This window comes from Dermacentor andersoni, chromosome 2, assembly GCF_023375885.2.
Source record: "Dermacentor andersoni chromosome 2, qqDerAnde1_hic_scaffold, whole genome shotgun sequence".
Lineage (NCBI taxonomy): Eukaryota > Metazoa > Arthropoda > Arachnida > Ixodida > Ixodidae > Dermacentor > Dermacentor andersoni.
In genome coordinates this window covers 5408780-5426175 of record NC_092815.1, presented here as the reverse complement: position 1 = coordinate 5426175, position 17396 = coordinate 5408780, and the positions used below count along the sequence as shown (strand labels likewise).

Sequence of the window (17396 nt, the reverse complement as noted above, 5' to 3'; positions counted from 1 at the left end):
GGCGCTGCCCCGACACGTGGCGCGCCACTCCCCCCATTATCGCGTCCGCCTTCATGGCGCCTTCGTAGCGCGTTTGAGTAGGCGGTGCGAACGGGGTGCGATAACGCTATCGCGTTCCACTCTTGAAGGCGAAGCTTAAGCGTCCTCCAATTTTTTGCGTGGCCGTGTAACGTTTTCCAGAACTTTCGGCACGTTTACGACCTCGTTCTGCCAACTATTCTTTGCTGAGGATCCGTTTTCACGTCATTCTTAACCTTCCGTCGCATGCCGCCGCGATTATTGACGAGCCACCGCAAGCTAAGTAAGAGAAAGCGGACCAATCGCAGACGCCGGCACCACCCTCTTGATCCGGTTATCGATATTCAGTACAGTCGCTCGGCCCCGTCGAATCCCTCTCTACTTGAGCATGCTCCTCGCCTCTTGTGAGCCAATTAGATCAGACAAGCCGCTCAGTGCCGGCAATGTTATTCGTTTTTCAAGCAAACGAAAGCGACCTCCTATGAATGAGGAGAGCGTTTGATTGGTCTGTTCAGGCAACTCTGCGGGTTATCGCGTCGGCGGTTACGCAAATTTGACGTAAGGACATTGGAATAAATACATATTGGAATAGTTTTACATTATAGGGCCCACTGTCTTTTCTTTCTTTATGCATAAGACTTCATAACATTCTGTAGCGGTGCTATATTCTCCAAGAATATCATATCCTGTTAGAGAAGTTAGAATTGCAACACCGCCACCTCTGCTTCCCTTGCGGTTCACGTATCCTTGAAGTACATAATGTTCCGAGTCATCATTGTACCAAGTTTCGGTAAACATCAATACGTGAAATTTTAGCTTACATGATTCGATTAGCACAGTGACTTCATCCTTCTTGTTCAACAGTGACCTTGCGTTTAGAAGCATGAATGTTAGCAGCTTTGCTTCGCTGCTAATTTTGTGTCTTTTAATGATTTCCTCAGGAGGCACAAAGCCTGAAATGTTCTGTCGTTTTCATATATTATTGCTTGTATTTCTTTTTTAGTCGCGTATCTCTGTCAATCACTTAGTGGGCGTTTCCCCATTCCATAATCGTTCTGCTGCTTGAGCTCATGGCTCCCTTGTATCGTTCTTTATCGATAAGTTCGAGTTTACCTTTTATTTTTTATCGGCTTCGTGCAAGATCTAGCATTCTCACGCTCTGTAAACATGAGAAATTCTAGTTGGCTTGTTAATTCCTTTTCTTCTTGTTTTTCCTTGCGTCGCAATACAGTTGCGCTTTCTATGGCTTTCATCTTAACATCAGTTTTGAGAGTTTCCCAGGTTTCAGTGCAGTCATTAGTCTGCGCTGTCATTGAGGAATTATTAACTTCACTTATATCTCTCATATACCTTTCATCATCAAGCAATTTGGCATTAAAGTTCCAAAGGTCCCAATTAAATTTCGATTCTTTTCATTTTTCCCCTAAATCAAACGTGACTAGACAATGATCATAAAAAGATGCATATTTCATCTCGTAACTTTGACACAGTGGCACGAGCTGCAATACAATATAAGCTCGGTCTAATCGAGCATGACTTTCATCTTGATAGTGCGTATAAACGTAAGTTTTCCTCGTCGATAGCAGAATAACAACATCGTCCAATTCATAATCATTTACAAGTACATTTAAAATCCGTGCGCTCGTATCTCCACGTTGCTGCTTTTGGCCCGGTCTTGTCGTCTGCACACACAATTAGAATCTTCCATCAAAATTAGGTATCGCTCGCACTTCAGGTATTCTTCTAGCTGTTGAAAAAAAAAAAGTTCTACGCGCACATTCGTCATTTGGAGCAAACACGCACGAAATGCGCCACTTAAATCTGGCGAAAGAACAATCAAATATGACAAATCAGTCAGTTCCTCATATAGTAAATTGTTCCTATACAATACCAACACTGTTACGAATAAACAGTGCGCAGCCTCCAGAAGTGCCAACCACATGACACACGCAGACGTTATACAGTGCCCTAATAGCTGCACCATGCGGGCCGTCTGTTCCTGGCCTTCCACTTTTGTCTTTTGCACGGCAACGACGTCTAAATCATTTTCTTGAAAAAGCCGGCTTAATTGGTATTGGCGTCTCCTGCTTGCCAAACCGCAAACGTTTAAAGTGTCTAGACGAAGGGGCTTCTTAAGGTTAAGTGTCACGGTTAAACCAAAACAGGTGGTCCGCATGGATATTTATGTCCTCGATATTTTATGTTGGCACACGGTTGACTCTTTTCGGCGACGGGCAACGTTGCGTCCAGCCAGACGTTCTTGGGTCGGTGCCACTGCGGCTCTGTTACTAGGTGACTTGACCCCATGGTAAGTGCTACGTGATCGTAACTGGTTCGACTCAATAATCATCCCCAGAACCCTGATCTTATCAACCCTACGTATGAGATCGCCATTTCTTGTACGAAGCTGAATGCCCAGCTGGCCCACGGGGATCCATCCCCTTGGCTTGGGTCCCCTTCTAGTGCGACTGTACAGCAACAGCTCCGACTTGGAGGGGGAGCACCTTAACCCCATCGGGTCCAAATAATTCTCAATTACATCTACTGCCTCCTGCAGAACACTTTCGACATAGCCCTCACTACCACCGGCACACCATATGGTCACGTCATCTGCATACATGGTGTGCCCAATCCCCTCAATCTCCAAGAGCTTCTTGGTCAATCCGACCATGGCCAGATTTAACAATGTGGGCGAGATAACGGCCCCCTGAGGAGTGCCCCTGTCTCCAAGATTTAACGTCTTTGACTCCAGCTCCGCAACCTTCAAGGTAGCCTTCCTGCCTGACAGGAAGGACCTGACATAGCCATGAAAGCGCGCGCCGAGGCCAAGCTCCGAAATGGACTTAAGAATATAAGAGTGCCGAACGTTGTCAAAAGCCTTCTCCAGGTCCAGCCCTAGGATGGCCTTAACGACCCTTCCATCTTCATCAATGACCTGATGGTTGATGAGCTTCATTGCGTCTTGAGTCGACAGCCCGGCCCGAAAACCAATCATAGTGTGTGGGTAAACCTTCGCAGCGGGAGTCACATCGGTTCCGCTGTTATGGCTACTGACGTCGCCACTCGGACACCTACGGAAGTAGTGCTAGCCCAGCTACGTAACCCGGTAATTTTCAACGGCACTGGCAAGGTCGACGTCGAAGATTGGCTGACATCGTATGAACGCGTCAGTAAACACAACAAGTGGGATGCCACACTTTTGCTGGCCAACGCGATTTTTTTATTTGTGAGGAACCGCGAAGGTATGATTCGAGACGCATGAAGCCGGCATCGGAAGCTGGGACTCCTGCAAGGATAAGCTACGCGACCTTTTCGGAAGACCTGTGGGACGTCAAATGGAGGCCAAGCAAAAGCTGGCGTCTCGTGCCATCGACCGAATCATACGTCGGGTATCTCCAAGACGTTCTGGCTCTCTCCGGTAAAACGGACGCGGACATGCTGGAGGCCGATAAAGTTGGACGCATCTTGAAGGGCATCGCGGACGATGCGTTCAACCTCCTACTTTGCAGGAACTGCTCAACAGTTCAGCCCATCATTAAGGAATGCCATAATTTTGAGCAAGCGAAGAGCAAACCCATCGTACAGCGCTTCGACCGACTTCCGAATACGGCTGCCACTTCCTCCTGCAACGACCCTCTGGTGTCACATTACGACCCTCCGGCGTCACATCCGCCTACAACGCAAAGCTTGAGACAGGTCATCCGTCGCAAACTTGAAGCTATGGCTGAAAGTTCTCACTGCCCCCATATGCATTACAACATGACCATCTCGCTCATTCAAGCTACTATTGTCCGCCAAGAAATTGCAAATATGGACATCCAGTCTGCCGTCCGCCCACGTCTCCCATCCCTACCGCACCTGTCATTACCTCTGCTGCACCTCGAAAGTCAGTCGTTCCCGAATCGATATCGGAACTCCTCTGAGTGGCGAATACCGGCTGACAGGCCAATTTGCGTCACCCAGGTGACGTTCCCGTACAAAATATGGCGATACCAGACATTCTTAACGAATATCCGGAAATAGCTGAAGCACTCGTTGGAGCTACCTCGGTGCAGACTTTCAGAAAAATGATCTGAAATTTTTTTCTTGATACAGACCGAAAATCTTGCCGGACTGATCCTAGTTGGTTTCCGCTTACTCGGTGAGTCTTTGCTTTTCATTGTGAAAGTCCGATGTATTTTCTGTACCCGGACGACTGCTGCTTCGTCATACCTGTATCATGTATCTCATTGTATTTGTATTTATGTTATTGATGTAAAAAAAAGAAAGAAAGAACAGTTATTGATGCCTAAGTTTTACCGTGTCTCAATTTGCCGCTTCTCTATTCTACACTTTTTGTTATTAATTTATGTGCTTGTGTGACCGCAGCTGCCAAGGGTGGCGAGGCCCAGTCAGGCATGTTCAGTGCCTTTTGTCGCGTCCCCCAAGGCATTTTTGTAAGGAATGTCTTGAATAAATGAGTAAAGAAAGAAAGAAAGAAAGAAAGAAAGAGAGAAAGAAAGAAAGAAAGAAAGAAAGAAAGGAAGAACATCTTTGATTTTGGCAATCGCCCGCTAGGTCGAGCCCGTGCCGTCACCCATCCAATCCACACTGGTGACGCTCCTCCTATACACCGGCGGCCCTACCATGTGTCTGCGGCTGAACGCCAGGTGATCCAAACGGAGGTGGACAAAATGCTTTCCAAAGATATAATCGAGCCTTCCTGCAGTCCGTGGGCGTCACCTGTCGTTTTGGTTAAAAAGAAGGACGATATCTGGAGATTTCGTATCGATTACCGTCACCTCAATAAGATTACCGAAAAGTACGTGTACCCGCTTCCGCGTATTGATGACGCGCTGGATTGCTTACAGGGTGCCAGTTATTTTTCGTCGATTGATTTGCGCTCTGGCTACTCGCCAATCGCAGTAGATGAACGAGATCGCGAAAAGACCGCTTTCGTCACCCCAGATGGTCTCTACCAATTCGAAGTGATGCCTTTCGGACTGTGTAATGCTCCTGCTACTTTCGAGCACGTGGTTGACTCTCTTCTGCGCGGATTCAAATGGAGCACATGATTCTGCTACCTTGATGACGTCATTGTTTTTTCACCGACCTTTGAGAGCCACCTCCACCGACTTTCAGCTATCCTTGCTGTTTTTCGACGAACTGGCCTATAACTAAATTCTGCAAAATGCCATTTCGGCCAAAGCCAAATACGAGTACTTGGTCACTTGGTTGACGCTGCTGGCGTCCAGCAAGATCCTGATAAATTTCGTGCCGTTGGTGAGTTTCCACTTCCACGTTCTTCTACCGATGACCGAAGTTTCTTAGGGCTGTGCTCGTATTTTCGGCGATTTATTCTGAACTTTGCCGAAATGGCTCGTCCTCTCCAGACCTCCTCAAAAAGGACACCACTTTTCGTTGGGGACCCGACCAGGCTGCAGCATTTTAAACGCTTATCAGTCGTCTTATCAATCCACCCATGCTGGGTCATTTTGATCCACATGCCTACACAGAAGTTCGCACTGATGCCAGCGGCCATGGCATTGGCGTTATCTTATCCCAACGACAGCGGGACACCAATCGCCTGATCGCGTATGCTAGCCATCTTCTTTCAGCACCAGAGCGCAACTACTCCATTGCAGAACGTGAATGCTTGGCCCTTGTTTGGTCCATTGCTAAGTTCCGCCTTTACCTGTTCGGTCGGCATTTCACCGTCGTGACAGATCATCATGCCTTATGTTGTCTATCCTCACTCAGAGACCGGACAGGCTGTCTTGGCCGCTGGGCTTTACGCCTGCAAGGGTACACCTTTTACGTGTCCTACAAATTTGGGCGGCTACATAAGGACGCTGACTGCCTCTCCTGTTATCCTGTCAGCCCTCCCGATGGCACCGAAACCGATACAGATACCTGCGTTTTGTCGATCTCCGACTTCTCACGCATCGCCGACGAGTAGCGTTGTGACCCATATTCGATATCCATTATCGAACGCTTTACCTCGGAGCAACAGGACGTTTCCCTCCGTTTGTTTTTTCTCCAGGACGGGACCTTATACCGGCGCAATAAGAATTAACATGATGCTAAACTGCTTCTCGTCGTTCCCCAGCACTTGAGTTCGACAATTCTCTCGCAGTCACATGATGTGCCCATTGCTGGTCATTTGGGTGTCTCCCGTACATACGACGGTGTGCGCAGGCGATTTTTCTGGCCTAGGCTATGTCGCTCTGTTCGAAGCTACGTCGCTGCCTGCGAACTTTGCCAACGCCGCAAGAAGCCTCCACTGACTCCCGTTGGGCACTTTGAGCCTATAGATATCCCCAGTGAACCATTTTACCGCGTCGGCCTGGACCTGCTTGGCCCATTTCCAACTTCATCCTTCGGCAACAAGTGGGTAGCCGTTGCGACAGACTATACCACGCGTTATGCCATAACGCGGGCCCTCACTTCGAGCTGCGCAACTGATGTGGTTCCTTTTCTACTTCATGAAGTGATCCTCAATCATAGTGCCCCTAGTCAGCTACTCACTGATAGAGGCCACTGTGTTCTTTCTAAGGTTGTCGACGACCTCCTTCGCTCTTGCTCCACGTCCCACAAGTTCACGATGGCTTACCACCCACAGACAAACGGACTTACCGAGCGTCTCCACCGTACACTCACGGACATGCTCTCAATGTACGCGTCTGATGATCACCGTGATAGGGACTGCACCTTGCCCTTCGTGATGTTTGCATACAATTCGTCGTGTCACGACGTCATGTTACTGGTTATTCTCCGTTCCATCTACTATATGGTCGTGACAAATTCCTACCTCTTGACTCGCTGCTCCCTTCCGATGCCAGCACTACCACGTTCTATGCTCACGACGTCATTGTTCTCGCGGCCACAGCCCGTCGCATTGCCCGTGACCGTCACCTGGCGCCTCAGACTATCCAAAAACACCGCTACGACAGTCATCGCCGGGACGTTCATTTCAGCGCTGGGTCATAAGTCCGGCTTTGGTTACCCTCCCGTCGCGTCGACCTTTGCGAAAAACTGCTGCCGCGATACGTCGGGCCATATTGAGTTCTTCGCCAAGTCACCAGACTCATATATGAGATATTACCTGTGACTTAGACGACTTCTACCACACCAAGAACTGTTATCGTGCACTTTTCGAGACTAAAGCCCTATAACTCGACCACTGATTCGACACCCTAGGAAACATCGAGACGATGCTTCTGCCGCCGCGGGTTAATGTCACGTACGAGTTTGTGCCGCTGTGGGCGAAAGGACGTTGTGAAGTGAAGAGGAGGTTGAAGTGTCTCGACGATCGGTAGATGGTGTTACCCTGGCTACTGAGCTACAACCTTCTGACTGCATATATTGTAAATAGATGTATTTTCTTCCCGTAACAATATAACTGCTATCGCAATAAATAAATAAATAAATAAATAAATAAATAAATAAATAAACAACACTCCTCCAAAATATTCTAGTATTTTTGGAGGACGGCGTCATTCCATCAGAGCCAGGGTACCACTCAAATGAAGCTTTCGCATCCTTTATTAGTTGCGTGCATGGAGGTTTATTGTCAGTTTCGACGAATAGCACTAGTTCTGTGACACATATTCCATGAGTTTTTTTGCCGGATGCAAGGGATTTTGTGCATCGTATCACTGAATCGAACTGCAGAGCTTTTTTAGAACCATCACGGGGAAATTCGAGAGCGGGAAAGTAATATTACAGGGCTCGTGTTCGAAGCCTACGTCGCTGCGAAAAAAAAAAAGGGGGGGGGGGTCGCTCGGAGGAGGCTTCAGTTTCAAAGCAGCAGGGTTTTAATACTCGCGGCCGGCCGTACATTCAAGACCTCAGAAAGTCATGCAGCGACTTGTTCCTAGCCTGTAATTGGAGCTTGTTCGTTGTCCGGTAATCACAAGGAGGGAAATACATTGTTGCATTTTGGAGGCTTGAATAGTTACGAGGTGAGAATCGCGGAGCTTATCAAGATGCAGCCGCCTCGCAGCTACGCCATAGGAAATATGGCGGACGCTCGCTACCAGTCTTGCGAGAGCACCATGCGTTTTCAATATCGCCTATTGATCAAATATTTAAGCACCCGTAGTATAGTGCTGACTGCCTCAGAATTTTAGCTCTTTTCCGTGAAAGTGCCTAACTTATAGTACGGTTATAAAAAACTAATACAATAGAAGTCGTCCTAATAAGCCCATAGAGCACAAACAACCACAATCTTGTTGTTTGACATTTCCATCGCAGCGACTGTAGGCTATTTCCCTGGCGAGATGCATAACCAAATTTTAGAGACACATACTGCGTCCCTGATTTTGCACAGGATTTTTTGTGCAGTAAAAGTGAAGCTTTTGTGACGCGGATAATAAAAAGGCATGTCACATACCTGTAACAATGCCAGCATTGTTGATCAGCACGTCGAGGCGCGACTCCGTCTTCAGTATATCGTCGCAGAAGTCGTTCACGGACTTGAACGACGCGAGGTCGAGCTGCTTCACCACGGCCACCTGACCCGTGGCGTCGAAAATCTCCTGCGCGGCACGTTTGGCCCTCTCCATGTTTCGGCAAGCGAGGATGACGCGCGCCTTCCTCTTTGCCAGGTCCATAGCTGTGGCCTTGCCGATGCCTGTTGGGAGAAGAAGGTTCACACAATATACAAGAAATAGATGAGGCTGTCTATGCAAGATTACCCTTTCAGAAGGGGTAGCGAATATTTTCGCCTGGTACACTTGCCGTATTCTTTCTCCTGGAAACATAGCGATAGACTCGTAGTAGCCACCAGTGACGCTAAACATATATGACAAATATTTTAAAGCGCAAACAAGAGGTACGTCACAAAAAGAAGGTCATACAAGCGCTACATTCAACGGTTTATTCGACAACATCGACATCAAATATATATGACACAGGCACAAGGGCAGATGCATTTATTGAAAAAAAAATTCAGGCTATCAATATATGAGGAAGAAATGCCTAATTCATATGCGCGTCGAGTCACAACCATGTACCAGTGGATACATCCTTCTCTACTTTTTTTTCATCATCACGATGTCCGCCTTCGTCGTCGTTTCCTGATTCTTGCGGCGAAGACCCAGCTCACCCGGTCGAGACCGTGTCACGGGACCTGGTAGCAAGTGAGCGACAACTCGAAACGCCGCGACACTTAACCATACACGTGAACAGAATCGAATTTATTGACAGGAAGTACAGTGAGGTCGACCTGTGCTAGTGCGCTGTAGTCTGCTACCCTGCACTAGGGAAGAGGGAAGAGCAGTGAAAGTACTGAGATGGGCGATGATATTAAGAGAAGTGGTGAGTGCTCATGTATATAAGACAGATGCCCTACTACAGCCGCTGGTCTAGCTTGGTGTCCTGCAGAAACTTCAACAGCGCTCTAGTTGCCCGCATTGAAGTTGCAAGTGTCAGGCCATGGGCCGAGGATAGCGTCCTCCAGTGGTTGCCTGCTAACGCTGGCTAGGGAACTTTCCAACGTCATTCGCGTCAGCATATATGCTGGGCAATCGCACAGTATGTGTTCCAGCGCTTCAGGCGTCTGGCGGTGTTCGCAATCAGGCATGTTCGACTGGGCGATGACGTGCGCGTAGCGACGGGTGAAAGCAACGCCCAGCCAAATCCTGTGTAGCAATGACGTTTTGCCCCGCGTAACCTTCGGGGGCAAAGAGAATTTACCGTCTGGGTCGATAATATATAGGCGTCTGTGGATGTTGTCACCGTGGGCTCTGTATGCCTTTGTAAGGTCCTGCATGAGTGCCTTGATCACAGAGTTGTTGTCAGGTCGTGAGTACGCAATCCGTACTTCCTCAGAGGAAGCAAAGGCTGATCTTGCCTCACTGTCAACGAGTTCATTGCCAATCACACCACAATGACTGCGCACCCATCGAAAAGTGATCACGTGGCCACCTAACTCGGGACTGTGATGAAGTTCGGCAATTTCCAGCACAAGCAGGTAATATGGTCCTTTCTTTAAAAAGCATTTTAGTGCCTGTAGCGTCGATTTGGCATCGCAGAACACCGACCATTTATGAGGTGTCTCGGTTCTCATGAAACGGACAGCCTCCCATATTCCCGCATGTTCCGCAGCCGTAGATGTCCATGTGTGGTCTAATTGAAATCGTCGAGTGATTCCAAGTTGTGGCAGATCATGTGACCGAACCATCGGTATATACTTTTACAATCCTACCATATAATGTATATATATATGGGACAGGGTGAGTTGTTTCAAGCCACTGGAAGAAACGTGGAATTTCTTCATAATTCCGGGTATCTAAAGCCTCATTAGTGGTCTCGGCAATGTCCATGGAGGTGTCTCGGGTATGTTGGTGGCCTGGAACCCTGCAGGTATAATGCTTGCGTGACATGCAATCGAACCGTACAAGTGAGCTCAAATGAAATATGGGAGGTGCGCTTGCCGGAAGACGATAATGGATGCCACGAGAAAGGTTTTCTCGCAGCTTACATATAGGCAGCCTCAAATCGACCAGTGTACAGTGCACGTGGCGGAGTTCGACCACTGCGATGTGAGTATTCGAGGCTGCAAAGCAGCACTCGTCAAATATGGAAAATTTTGACTAGTGTCGTGGTAACCAAACTTTCACCTGCGGTGCTACAGTGATGAAAAAGCTAAACAAAAAAATTTCGGCGTCCACATACAAGAGCTATGCGTGCCCAAAACCTTTCGCGGATAAATCTTCTTCCACCGATTCCTAATCTCTTGCAGACATCACTTGCAGCTCGTACATATAGATTTTGGTCCCGCTCTTATATGTACGCGCTGTCTGCCATGGACACTGCGGTGCCCAAAGCCCGTCTCACCTGCGTTGGCGCCCGTGACGATGACCGTCTTTCCCTCCATGCTTGCCTCGGAGCGGCACACGCCCTTGCGCACGAACAGAGCGAGCACGCACAGCGTGCCCACTTCGAGCAGGAACAGCGCCTCGCGCACCGTGCGCCACACCAGGCCGAACACCTTCTGGTGGCCGGGCGTCGGCAGCGTTGCCTCGGCAGCTCCCATTCTCGACGCCTGGTGCCCGGCTGATCAAGCGCGCCTCTTCGTTACCGGCTGCCAGTCCTGGTGTGGCCTCTTCGTGCGCTGCAGTGACAGCAGTGATTATCGGAACAGCCGTGTTTTTTTTTGTTCTTTTTTTTTTTTGAGCGGTGACTCTAGATGTGTGTTTTCGAAAGAGTCCACCCGCAATGCTGCCCATTGCGTAACGCAGGCCTCTTGCAGTGAACTCCAGCTCCACTCTCCCCGAATCTCTAGCGCTGCGTGTTATCTCCTCGGCAGCTATTCTGAGTGTAGCATCCATTATTCAATTCAATTACACTGATAAGTAAATTAGTACAAGAAAGGTTTATACAGGAAGGGGTCCCAAAGTAAATACTGCAGGCGATACCCCTTACGACGAATTGTAAGTCGAGAAATAAAGCGAAATAACAATGCATACGTGAAAAATTAATAGGCGAATGAAAGACGAGATAAGTACACTGATGGCATGCATAATCATATAATAAAAGCAAGATACCAAAATAAAAGGACTACAGAAAATACAAAACAAAACCGACACAAAATATTAAAAAAGCAATACCTTGATACAACACGTCTTCAGGATAAATTTAAATAAGTAGGCGCATACGATCAAACACTATGTCAAGTTAATTAGTAGTCATATTTTTATTCAGATAGGCAGTCCTTTAATTGACGTTTAAAGATGGAAAGGGAGTTACAGTTTTAAGTCGGTAGGAAGGGAGTTCCATAGTGATATAGCAGAAAAAGGAATAGTTTGTTTTCCATAGTTAGTGTGTACCTTAGGCAAATGAAGATTGCCCTCAACAGCAAAAACGGGTGCAGTTAGCGTTAACCAATATGTATCGTGGAATTATATCGAAGTAGAGATAGCGGTGAAAGTCTTTGAAAACAAATAGACCAATATTATAGTTACAAGATAGCGATAAAGGCAATACGCCATTGTTAATAAAGAACGGGAGTGAGTGCGATTGTCGAGGGGGAAAAGAAATAATGCGAATAGCCTGTTTTTCAAGGGTTAGGAGAGGTGATAGATGGATATTATAGGTGCTGCCCCATGCATGATTCAATACAATAACTGGTACGACTGTGAATAAATGAATATTATAAAATGATAAATGTTCTCATTTCAAAAAAAGCTCGAGCGTGAATGAGTGCGCGAAGTCCTGGTGCGATATTATTAATAAGTGGCAACACATGGTCGCATAATTTTAGCTTGGAGTCAATAACAAGAACTAAAAAGTTAGTGCTACTGTTAGTTTTGATTTCTTGAGCTTGAATATACAGAGAACGAGGAATTGAAGATTTTCTTTTCTTTTTTGAGGAGAAAGCATAAAGCAGGTGCATTACACAACCTGATTCCTCCAAGTCACAAACTGAGTAATAGCTTCCCGCGTTTGCTGTCATGTAGCGCCGTGAATTCCTGTCAGCGGTTATTTCATAGCCCTATTTTGACAGATTTACTAATTACCCTGCAAGTTTCGGTATTATACGGCACCGAAACTTATAAGGGCATTGAGCCTGTGCTAACAAATATGCACTTGCGCAGGACAAACACCGTTGTATACACTTTCCTTCTCAAGGATAACTTGCGAGGGACTTCTGTGTAAGCCTCAACTCAGTTATATTAGTCTGCACATTTCCTTCTCGTCACCTTGATCTAATGTGGCCTTTATAAACATACCTCTTCGTTGATTGCAGATGCTGATTGCCAGTAACGGACACAACTTTCCTGGACAGCTGGCTTTTCAGCATAACATTCGATTTCTTTTCATTAATAGTGGAAACAGTCACAAGATTAAGTCCCCGCCTGCGCTGCTGACAGGACAATGTATCATATGCAGACCACAGATTGGTGCGATATTCCGCACTAATGCTGACATCTCACACTTCCTTATCCAACATTTGAAATACCTTCTGCTAGCATGTAGTGAAGGATAGAGGAGATATTGTGTACCTTGCCTGACACTTTTCTAGACCAGTATGCTAAAGTTTTAATTAGGATAATGATATTAGCCGCGCAATTCATGTAGATATATGTGCTAAGGTACTAACGTCTCTTTCGGCTATGCGTTGATTCCGCAATATATTAATGGGTGACTGCAACCTCTACCGGTCGACCGCCTTTCGAAACTTACGAAGTTCATATAAAGTGATTTTTTATATTATGCTGACTTTGTCACGTGAAAATGGCATAAATGCCACTAGTAGTAGAGTATACTCCGCTTTATAATGCAGTTTTCCTATCGTAAAGCGATCGCATCATAGGCGGGCCAGGCATAAATATGCTATTCAAGCGTGTCTGTGACCGTGAGCGAGCTTCTCTGATGGCTACCTCGCACGCATCACATGAATGAAAAAAGAAAAAAAGCTAGTGGCCAATGTGAACAATCCCAGAAAGAGCACGAATGCAATAACCCATATCCATTGAAATTCCGAGCTAATTGCGGAATCATGCGTGCGCAGCGGCCAGCTTTGTACGGGTCAAATATGTGTGCCAATCAAAGGCCCAAAGAAGGGTAAAAGAAGCGACACCGAATACTCACCCCGACAGAGACCCGCTGGCGTTGTGCTCTCGCCCTCTTTCGCTCCAGGTTGAGCAGGTCTCGCACTGTGGCACTTGGACCGAACCCGCTGTACACTCGAATGACGTCAGAATCATGCCGTCATTTTGACAGTTCTAGAATCTGCTTCCACGTAAAAAAGCTCCGCGCGGGAGCACAAGAGCCGACAGAGTTAAGCGCAGACAGCCCGCTTCACTCGCGCTTTATCGGACGAAACTAAGGCGCACCCTTGTATTTATTTTTCTTTTGATTCTCGCGCCGAAAGTCCACAAAAGGTGACCATGACGGGAAAGGAAGCGACCGTGCGAAAGAGTAGCACTATAGCGGGTCCCGCAGCGCTATGTGTCGCTCGCCGCGGCAGAATCAACGCGGTGGACCGGTTCCTCACGGTCGTGCAATCACGTGACGTCACCAAAAACAAGCATTGTTCCCCACCATACCACACGCTGCTAACGCGCAGTGGAGAATTGCCGGCGTAATAAACTTATTCACCAACTCCCCCTCCCCTCCCCCCCCTCTTCAGGAGGCGCAGAGTAGGCGACGGAAGTGGCTTTCCCGCGGTTGACGTCAAGGGCGTAAACAATAAAGGAAGCGCGCCAAGATAGTCATAATAAAGGGGGCTATTTTGCACGAAGGTTATCGCGGAAAAAAAAAAAAGACTAAGACGCCAACTTAAACCTCGATACCATGGAGAGAGAGAGAGAGTGCGATAAATGTTTGTTTGTTAACTATAGCGATAGAAAGAAAAAGGCGCTGTCCTCGCCTTCAGGTGGGCGGCTTCCTCATTTCAGGAATCAGTGGACTCGCTAGACTCTCGCTAGTAGAAAAATAAAGAAGAACGTAGTTACCTTTTCTGGCATTAGTGTCTTGACATGGATGTTTTGGCGCAGGTAAAAAAAAATGTTGATATTCTTTTCTTTGACATGACGGCACAAATGAACCACCACAGCGCTTCATCTCATCGAACCTCGCTGCGTGCTTTGTCATCTTGTCTAATAGAGTGTTGATTTGGATTGTCTCGTTGTATGGTCCGATAAACGACTTAACAAAAGTCAATGCACCTTCGGCGTCAAATGTTTATAAGAACATTAAACCCACAAAGCTTCGGAATTTAAAATCTAAAGCACGACATTAGAAATGTCAATGCACGTTTCGCACCAAAAGTTTATGAGAACTTTATACCCATAAAATTTCTCAATTGAAATCCATGCGCTCCGTAGACTGTCTTTTCGAGCATGAAAAAGACATTCTAGACAAAATCCAGAATGATTTCCGGCGACGGCGTTTGTTTTTGTTCGGCGGTGCATGGCAGCACGAAAACATTTCGGGTGAGGCTGAAGATGCATAAGCTCCCCCCCCCCCCCCCCCGGCTACGTCCCTGGTTGTCTCTATATATCTCCGTCAGCACCTCCACGAAATCGTCCTGAATGCCTTTGTTCTTAACAATATCCCATAACGATTTCCTGTCTACGTTGTCATAGGCTACTTTAATATCTAGAAATGCTATCGAGAAAGGTGTCTTCTGAGTTACTGAAAATCTGGCAACACTTAGTACCAATCTACCCGAGCCATGTACAGTACAACCTCGCGATACTTCTTAGCAAAAGCCGGAACTAGCTCTGCTGTGACCCAGCCTTGCTCCACTAGTGCAAACTGCCCACATTTCTTTTGATTAGCTGTTGCATTTCATCGGGTCCTACTGCCACTTATTAGAGACGCTTTCTTCCGCTGTTATCCAGTAAAAGTTTTCTATGCTTAGGTTTTATCTCCCAGGCTTGTCTGTTGTTGCTCTATCTATTTGAGTATGAACAACGCTTTCCTTCGTGTCGAAGTCATTCCTTATAACGCCTGTGATGTACGGCAGCGCATCGTACGCTTCGTAGATGTGACCGTCTTCATTCCTTATAGCCGTTTGAAAATCTTTAGTCGGCGCTCCGAGCTCTTATGTGGGTCCAGAATCTTTTTGGGGCGCCTAATGTCGCCCACTTGCGCATTTCATTTCCTTTGCTACCGGGGGGGGATGCGAGCGTCATCTGGTGGTGTCGCAAGAAACCCCGGAGCGAGCAGGGCCCCGGCAGCAGCGCCCGCAAAGTCGGCAGAAGAGAAATCGTCGCTTGAAGAGGAAGCTCGGGCCCAACTCTGACGCGGCCTATTCAAACAGATGTAAAACGCAGAAACGCTTTTACGAGATAACCCCTGTACCGATTTTATTGAAATTTGTCGGATTCGTTAGAGAAAGGTGAATTCTAGTGACTGTTAGAAGCGGAATTTCTATTTAGGGCCTGAATTTTGCTAAAGAATTTTCAAATCTTCAAAAGTGCGAGAAAAATAGGAGCATGAAGTTTACAAATTAATAGCTCCGCCTCAACAAGAGCCATCGCGGTTCTGTAAACGGCATCCATCAGATCATTGAAAGCGAATAAATTCGATATCGCGATTTATATCCATATATGTATTTATATTCATGTATCCATGATGTATTTCCATATTACTAAATTGTTTCAGATCCATATGTAATATATCAACTTTGTCCGCTTGAGATGTACTGTTAGATGCAATGCACAGAATTGTGATATCCTTTTTCATTGCTGTAAGACAGAGTTGTAAACTTGATGGTGTTTTCTGAACATTTGCGATTTTTGCCAACTTTTAATAAACAAATGATCACCTAAATAAATAATTCCAAGAAAACATTCACTAGATTTTAAGTTGTCCTTTTAAGTGCAACAAACCTCGTCAAATTTAGTGCAGTGGTTGCCGAGAAAAACGAATTCTCTTTTTACGTGTATTCAGACATGAGCACCCGAACCGGAAGGCTCGCCTTCGCGCATAGCGTTCGCCGCAAGCGTTCCAGGTGAAGATGACGATTGCATAGGCTCCACTTGGCTGGAAGCGGCAACTGTGGGGTCAGGGTGTCCCAGCTATCATGCACCAATATTTGAAAATGTGTGTATGCCGCGTAGCTCGGCAGAACCAAGGTAATGTTGTTTACCGTCGCTTGGAGATACTGAGATTATTTTGCATTCCGCCTAATTACGTAATTAGTCTTAATAATTTAATCAACTTCATCAAGTATTATAATGAGATCAAAAGTGTCAATGAGAAAATTGTAGAGCAACATGAGAACCTCCTGATACAGCTTTCTGTTGCTCAGTACGTGCTACATAAAAGTGTTTTTCCGAGCATGAACGAAGTTCGCGAATAAAAGCAAGGTGCCTGCAGCGGCCAGTCACGCGGCAATTTTTTCATTTACTCATACTGTTGGCCTGTCGGCCGTTACAGGGTGGGTCAAAGCAGCACTTCAACAATTAGTACAATACATGGTATTACAATAATACATATAGCACAAAATTAAAACATGTCAATAACAATATTTCGGCAATTAGTACAGAACATGACGGCAGTACATGAATAGTGTTTTAATAGGTGAACATAAGCGAACAAGAAAGATACATTAGCGAAATATTCTACAGATACTCCGATCAATATGACCATAAATGCAGTGTTAATAAACGAGGTCATATACACCCCCCCCCCCCTTCAAAAAAAAAAAAAGAAGAAGCAATCATACGTGCGTGCATCTTTCAATGTTGCGTTAAGTTTTTCTCAAATTCTTCCGCACTGATGCTTTCTCCCGTTAACACCGGTAATTCATTCCATTCTTTAATGGTTCTTGGAAAGAAGGAAAATGCGTAAGCGTTAATGTGCATCTGAGGTATTTGAAAAGTATTATATTTGCTTTTCCGTAGTGTTCTACCTTGTCGTGCTATCACATACTGTTC

At 46.4% G+C, this 17396-nt stretch overlaps 1 protein-coding gene across 3 annotated transcripts in view; it reads right to left on the bottom strand.

Moving 5' to 3' along the window:
• Window positions 1–13919, bottom strand: part of LOC126543026 (retinol dehydrogenase 12-like) — a 69859-nt gene extending 55940 nt beyond the window's left edge. The window contains exons 1-3 of one of the 3 annotated variants that reach the window (XM_055077584.2): window positions 13597–13919; window positions 10840–11116; window positions 8393–8632 (exon numbers count right to left, since the gene is read on the bottom strand). In XM_055077584.2, coding sequence (XP_054933559.1) covers window positions 8393–8632; window positions 10840–11038 — 439 coding nt within the window. In that variant the 5' untranslated portion in view covers window positions 11039–11116; window positions 13597–13919. The remainder of the gene's footprint in view (window positions 1–8392; window positions 8633–10839; window positions 11117–13596) is intronic. The other 2 variants (XM_055077583.2, XM_050190172.3) reach the window with 2 other exon arrangements.
• Between the last annotated feature and the right edge of the window lie 3477 nt (window positions 13920–17396).